The sequence below is a fragment of the Pyrus communis genome, chromosome 5, assembly GCF_963583255.1.
Source record: "Pyrus communis chromosome 5, drPyrComm1.1, whole genome shotgun sequence".
Lineage (NCBI taxonomy): Eukaryota > Viridiplantae > Streptophyta > Magnoliopsida > Rosales > Rosaceae > Pyrus > Pyrus communis.
The window spans coordinates 20,664,455-20,674,722 of NC_084807.1; the positions used below are offsets into that span (position 1 = coordinate 20,664,455).

A 10,268-nucleotide genomic window follows, 5' to 3' on the forward strand; every position below is an offset into this window, starting at 1 on the left:
TCCTAAACAATGTCGGAAGTAATTTTCCTAAATAACCAAAGGAAACATGACCAAGATGACGATGCCACAATTGCATAGTCTTCAACTTTCCACTATTACAACCTTGAACTTGATGAACATGGCCTTGTACAACATCGCCAACATAATACAACCCCCTTCTCTTACTACCATGCCAATGATAGCCTGAGTCCAGATATCCATGAGTAAACAGAAAGATTGAAACATTTGCACAACACAATCTAATTGCTCAGTGACCTGCCCCACAGATAACAAATGGCTAGAGAGTGGGAACAAGTAAATAGTTAAGTAATGAAAGAGTATGAGTAAGTGATAACCCGCCCTTGTAACACTATCTTGTGGTGGTGTTGTTATAGTTAAATAAAGTATGATCATAAGTCATATGATCAGTGGCTCAGGAGTCAATAATCCCACCTGTATCAAAATTAGCATATGAAATTAAAGTTGTGCTTGTGATACCTGAATCATCGGATTTTTCTTAAGATGAAATAAAGTTTAATAGGGACAGCTGCTGGCCCAAATTATCTGGGTCCAAACCGGTGTCCAAGTTGTTTGCTGGTGGGCTCGACAAGGCCACATGAATGTTGTAGTTGCTTATATCAGTGCATGGCCCATCACATGTGCATGTGCTCTTTGCATGCTAGCCTATTTCACCTTGGGCTTTAAACCCAACCAGCCTATCCCGCTGGCATGAAGATTTGCAAGGCTTGCTGGAGATAAGTGATCCCCCAATGGGAAAAGAAACTTGTTGCTCAGCCACGAAAGCGGCTATGTTTAAATTTTTTTTTTCCTAGATTGAGATTACGCATGAATGTTTCTTGCTTCGAAACCTTTGGGCTTGAATATGGTTGCTGGTTGCAGATAGCTGTTAGGCAGCCAACGATTAAATCTCAAGTCGGTGGTGAATGAATCTTAGGAGTTAGAGGAAGAAACAGACCGAAACCTGGTTTGTTACCAACATAAAATTATAATTCTTTCAAATATTTTCTTACTCTTCTCCCATTGGGAGGAAACATATATATTATGACCTCTCTACTTGTGACACAAGGAACAATAAAGAGAGTTAAAACCAAACTAGGAAACATAAATATTCTTCTAATCTATCTAACGCCAACAGTTACTAGCAGTACCCCACGGCCATCTCCACCACCACGATCATTTGGCACCACAACTCCGTCACAGATGAAGCTTGTTTGGAAGAATGTGTTTACTCCAGTAGAGGTAGGACATGGACTTCACATTACTCCAATCACTCTTCAGCATTGAGCATTGAAATGTGACTTTGTCTTGTACCACATTGTTTGGCCTTGGTGGCATGATATAATTTACGTAATGAGATCCATAAGAAATTTTTTCATAACTGTTTCGTTTTCAGTTTTTCTGTTTTCATTTATAGTTTTGGTATTCATTTTTCAATTTTTTTTTTTTGAAATTTGAAAGTACACCAAACAAATTTTCAGTTTTTCATTTAAAAAAAACAAAATAAGAACTTAAAACTAAAACGAAATGATTATCAACCGACTCCTAAATAAGATTTCCATTTTCCTTGACAATGAACGGAACTAGTCTCAAATCACCACTTTGAGCGCCTTGCCGGTGATATCAGACATGTGGCTGCAATTACAAAGTTTCTCTTCTCCTACACGGAAATGAAATCTCGTGAATTATTGGGCCTCTATAAGTACAGGTCAGTGTTCCATACATTCAAATTTGAAACTTCAAGTTAAGTGTAAAATTGTCACCCTTTTAGTTGAATCTTCCAAACGATCTCATATGGTTCAAAATGTCATGAGCCGTAACTTAGTTTACCAGGAATTTGGGTTTTGGACTATGCACTCATTGGTTGGAATCAAGTATTAATAGATTCTATAAAACTATAAGAAAATCTTAAGACAGATTCCCAAAGCAAAAAAAAAACATTATTCATTTCTTTGTGATGCCTCATTGGTATTTTAAGAAACCTGACACCTTTGCTTGAGGAACATTTTAATTTGTCTGATGAACGATAGATCTTAAATTTTAAATAATAAAATATACCTTTGCATGAGAAAACCTGACACACTTGTCGTGTATAAGTTGCCATAAATCAAAACGTTGACTGTTTTTGCCCGACGAACATCTGAAGTTTATTTATCTGACGAAAGTATGTCCATTGGGCAAACTTTCATCGAGCAAATGATCATTTCTGGTGGTGATTATAAGGGTGAGTTTTATTAAAGGCATAATTAGGATCTCTTCGAACCAGCATCTTCTAATTCCAAAATCTTTCCGTTTGCATTTCATTGGGTTTTCCATCATCCTAAACCTCGTAAGTCCACATGCAATGTTATTCAATTTCGAGCAAATTTCTGGAGCAGCAGCGACTTTGTTGCATTTGTTAGGTCAACTATCTTATCATATATCAACTAGCAAAAGCCCATGTTCCAAATTATTTATACTAATTATCAAATTCATATGGTTTAGTTACTACCATACCAAACTGTTGAAGAAACAATTAAATAGAACAGATCAAAGTAGCAAACACTGAAGGAAAAATATTGAGATTCTTGGGAAAAATGAATTCATTCAATGGCCTAACCCAACTGATGGCTTGTGGCATCCAATCCAAAGCAAAACGCCTGCTATTGGCCTTTTAAACTAAGAAGTCACCATTAATGATGATCACTAGCCTACCCTATCAAATATATATTGACATATATACACATATAGTGTGCAAGTTTTTTATACCAAGAAGTCATACATGAAAGTCTATATATATATATATATTATAGATTATTACGATTTATGCATGTATACAATGAAAGTGATAAATTTGCAACAACAAAAGAACTTGTAAATCAATTAAGTGCTTAAGAACAGTTACTCTTGCAGGATCTTGTACGTGTTCGATTCCCACCTCCCTTTGTTTGAATTACAAGAAAAAAATAGTGAAACTTTTTCGTCTGTGCCGTATGAAAACCTTGTGGATATCCCACCATTGTCGCACGCATGTCAAGTTGTCAACTCTTTATAACCAAATTAGTTCGACTTTTGCAGGAACTGTTTACTATAAGCACATGTTTCGTGTAAATCAAATCAAGATAAGGTCGATCAGCTTGGCAGCAACAAAACTTATTAATATATACGCAATTTGTGATTAAGTTTATGGTTTAACCGAGAAATCACACATGCATTGCTTAGTTACATTGATCTTTGGCAACGTACAGAACGACAATGGTGGAAACCCCAATGAATGCACATAGATTTGGAATCTTTTGAAGATGTTCATTTCTAACTTTTGAAGCAGTGTTTGAAATTTTTTTGATTCGGTCGATATTTACGTAGAATATTTGAAAAGTAAGAGAAATTAGATATGGAACTTCACCTCACATAAAAGAACTTTTAAATCTTAGGTAAAATCGATAAATTTCGTTGATATTTTCGACATATTGGTTAAATATCAACAAACCGCTGTAAGACATTCCCCAAAATTTCATTTTAAATTTTCATGTTTTTGAACAAATTTTCATCATATTTACATTTAAGGCAATTGATATCAATATTTTCACAAATTTATAAATCAATATATTTTCATCGATACTAATATTTTAAACTCGGCTTCCAAGTAGTGATCATTCAATAACAAGAAATAAAAGGAAAAGTCGTCGCATAGGACTCGAAATTTGCAAGTAAGCTCAAGTATGTATTTATTATAATTTATTTGGATCTCTACCACTCTATCTCTGCTAGCTGGGTAAATGAGGATAGATACACACAAGTTGACTTAGTCTGTGTACATCTAGAAACCTCAAATTAATGCTTTTTTTTATTTTTTATTCAAACCTCAGATTAACGTTATTCATGTGTATTTTAAATTGGAGTAATATTAGAGAGATTTAAATTTTTAAACCAAATTGCAAATTAAATGATATGTCACCAATAAGAAATAAGCACGTTAATCAACACTTAATTAATAATCTAATAATCTACAATCACATCATTTAATTTATAAATTTAATTTAAAAAATTTTGATCTTGCATCGCTCTCTTAAGTTGTATTTGGATATGTCAGGCGTCCAAAGAAAAATGCCATTGCACAAGTGGCATCGTTTGAATTCAGAACTTTCTTGGTCGCATTTTTACTTTAATCTAGAACCGATCGCAAAATTTTAATTAAATATAAAAAGAAATTGTTATTGACACTCTAAAAATTTTATTTTACACTTCAAATTTTCTATATTTGGAAAGAAAAATACATTTATGAAAAGTGTGGAATGAAATTTTTAGAGTGCCAATAACACTTCCTATATGAAATTCGTGGTATACTTGACTATTACTATTTTAATTTATATACCCATTATTGTCGATTTAGTGTCGTTTCAAATTTATTTTTTTATTAAAAATTTATAACCGATCTGTAGTTTCATAAATAAGTTTAATAAGATGACTTGCCCAACGAAGCAAACAATACTTTTTTCATTTAGGGTCTTCCCTCGTTTTGGGGACCACATAAAGAAATGGACAAACACTGTTGCAGTCAATCAGCAGCGGTCGACATCTTATATTTGTATTCAAGTTGGAGAAATTGGGAAAGCAAACTGTATAATCTTTTGCCAATAATGATGTAAAAAAAAAGTAAGAAAAAAACAAGAAAATTCCACACGAAATGCCAATATTACAAATCATACAAGTCCATATTTTTTTTCCCTCTTTTTTAACCCTAAAATATATTCATCTCTACTTCATGGCATGTATATCTCTCTACGATCTTCCATTGGTTTCCAATGGTTTGGCACCATTTTGATCTACTGTGGCCATCTCTCTCTCAGCAGCTTCTGTTTCCTGTCTGAACTTCTTGTATATATCACTCTGGTAAAACTTTCTAGTTCTCATCACCAAAATCAGTGACACGAATGTGCCAAATAATGTGGCTGCTGCAATTATAATGAAGGACAATTTGAAGCACTCTCCCCCAACGCAAGTCAACTCCTTGCCTGCTTGTCTCACAAGCCCTTTTGCTGCAAGCTGCTTTTTGGCTTCTTTGTCATATACGTGCCCAGTGAGTCTCACGTTGAGCAAGTACAGTCCAACCGGGCTAGCAGACGACCCGAAATTATACAAAGTGGAGTAGTATTTGAGGCCGAAAAGCTCAGAAATTATGGCAAAAAGTAGAGGCCATTGGGCACCGAAACAAAACCCAATGATCACGGAAGCTAGGTAGAGACCATTTTTGACATTGAAGGCAACGAGAAGGTGGCCAACACAAGAAAGCAAGAGGGTTAGGGTTAACATCAGAGGACGAGGGAATTTGTATCTTTTCAACAAGATTTCGGAGCCGAAACCCGACACAACACGACCCAAATAATTCCATATGCTTACTAGGGACACAAAAGTGCTTACGCTTTGTTTAGGGTACCCTAAAGAAGCTCCAATCTGACCCAAGTTGTCTATTGCGGTCAATGTGCCACCAACACCACATATGCATGAAATGAAAAGAATGAGCATGTCAATGCTGAAAAGTGCTTGGAGTATGGTGTAGTCCTCACCTCTATCCGGTGGCCTAAACATAGTTTTCCAACACGACGGTTCAGTCTCTGTGGTAGTGGTGGCGAGCGCTTCCCTGGGTCGTGACATATCAGATGGAACGCTTTCTTCTTCTGATTTTGGCTTTTCGGTAACTATCTTCAAGTCCGAACTGCCATTCAACGCGAGCTTCTTGCCTTCCAAGATCTTAAATTCCTCAATAATAACCACAGCAATTGGGAGGACAAGCAAGAAAATAACCATGGCAGCACTAGCACCATACTCGCCTTGAGTGAAATGAACATTCTTCTGGATTATAATCATAACCATTAAAAATCCAGCAAGCCCAAGTGAGATATAAAGCATATTATAAAACACTTTGACCTCATTGGGATGTCTAATGACCTTCATAATCCGAATTATTCTAAGAAAAACAAATGAAATGGCAGCAGGAAGCCACCCAATTAACAAAATCAAAGCCTTGGTGTCATTATAATAAAAAGCATAGTATAATTGAGTGAATATAGCACCACTTAGGCCAACATATCCCTTCAAGATTCCCAAAACCGCGCCACGGCTCTCCGGGAAGTTTTTGACACAAGTGACAAGTGATCCGGTATTGGCAAAAGACTGAGAATTTGCACCTATACAGATGTACAGGCACATCTGCCAAACCTGAGGCCTTGCAATTCTTTTGGTCACTGCCATCCAAATCATGAAGTAACCAAAAAAATTGAGGACTCCACCCACTGATAGGACCACCCATGGGGGTGTTACCTCGTTGATTAGACCAGAAAGGACACCAACATTAGACCCCAAGTCCTTGAAGAAGCTGAGAAGATTGAGGGTACTTTGGTCATACCCCAGCACATCTTTGATGTCACCGGAGTAGAGACCAAACATGTAGGTGGCGCCAGCGGCTGACATGATTAAGAGGGAAGCAAACATCATGAACCACCTCCCATAGAGGACTTGGAGGGCTAGGGTTTTGGTGTTGCTCCATTCCCCTCCTCCACCAGGTCCAGAAACCAACATGATTTTTCCCCTCTAAACTGCACAAGCAGTCTCTCACAAGTTTGTTGTTGTGAAGAAGTTGGGGGAGGTTTCAATATATAGACGCAAAGGGAGTGTGTGGGAGCAATTGAAAAAATGAAAAGCAAATATAGAGTACTGACAACAAACATTTAGAGTGAAGTGCAAATATGGAAAGGAAAGAATAAGAAATTAGAGATTTAAGAAAGAATAAGATATAAGAGGTAATTTTAAACATCATGTGGTATTAATATTTCACTTAAATTATACCACGTAAAATAACAATATTGTGTTCACGAAAATAAGAAAGAGAGGAACCCTCTTATAATTTGGTCTTGTCCATAAGAAAAAAATTGTCAAAACGGTATGGGAGTCAGTTATTTTTGCCTCTCTTTTATCTTTCATTTTTTTTTTTTTAGGAAGTTTTAATAAAAAGCTCACGGTACTGTTTACTTTAACTAAAAATCATATTTTTATACTAAAATGTCAAACATAGTACTATTTATTTTACCCTTTTTTTTGTCTTTATCGTTAAAATTCAAAATTTTCAAACATTTTTTTATTAGTTTTTTTTTTTTTTAATCACAAGTTGCTTTTGTTTACTTTTTAATCCATTTGATATGTTTCTTTGTTTGGTTTTTTTCAATTTGGTTTTCGATTAAATCATATATAATCGCTAACTCGCAAGCTGGCTGTCCATGAAAGCAACATTTTGGAGAGAGTTTTCCATTTGAAAATTTTGCGTTTATACTAAATATATTTTCCACGTGTTGAATATTAGATAGATATCATGAGAAGCAAGTAAACGGAAAGTTCAACGGAAAGGGATCATTTCCGAATTCCTTTATCTTAATCTATCAAATTAGCGGATTTGTGCCGTTGAAATTTTATCCAACGATTATAAATAGGAGTTCATTTTAAAAGTTATAATAACTTGAGCCGTTGGAATCAAATTTCTAAGGTATGAATCCCTTGATTTGGTAGATTAGGAAGAAGAAATCATGAGATCATCATTTCCAAGTTCAACCACGTTGAAATTTCAACAAAAACTCGCGCTGTGTTTACTTATGACATGGTCAAATGCCTTCTATCAAGGCTTCAACAAGTACGTCAACAACCCCTTTTATAATATACCGTTCTCACACTGTAGTCTTCTCAAAGAAAGAAAGAAAAAATTTGTAATAATCTGAACTAGTTGTTAGACATCGAGCATTCATTTAGTCGTACTTCTACAATTATTGGACATATTATAATCGATATTATGTTACGTATACGTATCAGAATTTCCATAATACTATTTTTTTTTTTTAAACAACGAAATAGATAAATTCAGAAACTAGTGATTAGTTATATGATATAAGGAATCTGATAGACCGACCACTAATTAAATTATGGGTCATTTTGGTTCTGGTGGTTAGTCAACCTAATTGTTAGAATGGATCTTATTTGTTCAAATAGTTTGATTGAGACCCCTAGCATTAAACCTGATATTTGTATTGTGTTTTCCGTGTTCGTGTCATTTTTGTATTATACCCGATATTTTAAAGGGTCGTGTCATGTAACACCCGTTAAAGTAAACGAGTAATATGATCTGCCCCGAAATTGACCTGTTAATATTATCAGGTAATATGACTTGACCCGTTACCCGTTAAAGAAAATATATTTTAAATCAATAAATAATGAAAATGAAAAACATAACTTGACGCACAAAAAATAGAAAACATAATACTAAATTGGTATACATACCACACAGTCTCATAAATATTACTTCAAAACATAAAATAATAAAAAAAATTAAAAAAATAATTTGTCTTTCAAGTATTACATACTCCAAAATAAAAGCGTAATGAAAAAAAATTAGTACACTACTACAAAATACCAAATGTTCAAGGATATGCAAAATGAAGAAAGTTGCATTTCAAGGTTGAGGAACCTTGGATGTTTATATATGCTTTCACATTTTTTTAGACTAGTACATTCATGATTATGAATTTTATTTATTTTGAACTCCCTTAAAAATAATATTTATGAGGATTTGTATGGTTTTAAAAATTCAAGCGATGATGTACCCATACTCATAGGGTAGAGGATGCGAGCACGAGTCTTTGCATATTTTTTCACATTTTTCGCATTTGTAAATAAATTATTATAATTTTTTAATGTGTTTGGTATTTTTAAATTACTTGATACTTTTATTTTTAATGTGTTTTATAATTTTTTTAATCTCACTCTTTGCCTATGGTATACTATAAAAATAAATAAATAAATCAAACAACTTTTTTACATTTATATAGAATAATAATACATAATTAATATACAATTATATACGTATACACTATGACTATTGTATTTTATAGTAAGTTTTTTCGTAGTTTAAAAAGTTAAAATCATCAAAATAACTTTTTTCTTAACGTGTCAAAACAGGTTATCCACATGTCACTTTCGTGTAAACCTGTTAAGGACCCGTTATTAATGGGTTCTTATCATGTGACTCGATAAGGACTCGATTAGTTATCATGTTGACCCAAAGTCCGTTATTTTCGTGTCGTTTACGTATCATGTTAACATGCTATGTAAGAAATTGTCAGGTCTACCTAGCATCATTTAAGGAATTTAACTAATTAAGTTATGCATTCAATATCCCACAAATTATTAAATTTATACAAATTAACAATTACTTAAAAATCAATAATAGAGTTTAAAAAAATCAATAATAGGGTAATATTGTTCTTCACATAATTCTAGCAAAAAAATAAGGTACCCATGTCACATCCCAGTCTCGACTCCGCTGTAGCACGATATTGTCCGCCTTGGGCCTTGGCCATGCCCTCATGGTTTTGTTTCTAGGAACTCACAGGAGAACTTCCCAGTGGGTCACCCATCCTGAGAATGCTCTTATCCGAACTCGCTTAATGACACACCACGACCCGAAATATCCATTAGGATCCCAAATCAAGGCGTGCTGGGCGATACCAGGAAGGTGACGAAGCCATAAAGTGTGATAATGTATAAAATGTGAATACATTAAAATCTTAAAGTGCCTAAGTACACGAGTGCGCGATGAGCGGGTTTGGACCCATTTTACACGCAATGTCAGAGCATAAGTAAAGTACAATAGTGTGGGTAAGAATCACACCCTTAAAAGTAGCCACCAATTCTAAGATTAACCATAGATCCTCGTCGATACGGAAACTCTGCTGCTGGTACCTGGAGGGGTACATAAATAGAAAATGTGAATGAGTGATCGAAACAAGGATTTTCAAATTATTTTCCATTATCAAAGGTAGTAACCACTCGCCGTAAGACCTGTATAGTTTCCAACAAATCATACTACGTAAGAGTATGAAATCAAAAATATACTAATAGTAAACCCGGAAATATAACACTGTCCAGCATTTCAATAGCAATACAAATAATCACGTGCTTAATAAACCATACTAGCATTCAAGTCAGAATCACCTATGGTGACCTGTACAACTGTACACATATCACATCAATCAATATTAACGCATAAGTCAGAGTCACCTATCATGACATGTACGACTTATCTGTATCTTATCAATCAATGCTAGTCAATAGCTCAATAACATGCTAGCCAATAACTCATCAACATGCTAACCAATAGCTCAACAATATGCTAGCCCATAGCTCAATAATATGTTAGCCAATAGCTCAATAATATGCTAGCCAAGAGCTCATCTACCAAGTCCTGCATA

General features: G+C 34.6%; 1 protein-coding gene across 1 annotated transcript; it reads right to left on the reverse strand.

Annotated features, from left to right (window-relative positions):
• Nucleotides 1–4,470: 4,470 nt before the first annotated feature.
• Nucleotides 4,471–6,644, reverse strand: LOC137735435 (protein NUCLEAR FUSION DEFECTIVE 4-like). Its single transcript, XM_068474858.1, has one exon. It carries the CDS (start codon nt 6,553–6,555, stop codon nt 4,759–4,761), a length of 1,797 nt encoding a protein of 598 aa, XP_068330959.1. The 5' UTR covers nt 6,556–6,644; the 3' UTR covers nt 4,471–4,758.
• Between the last annotated feature and the right edge of the window lie 3,624 nt (nt 6,645–10,268).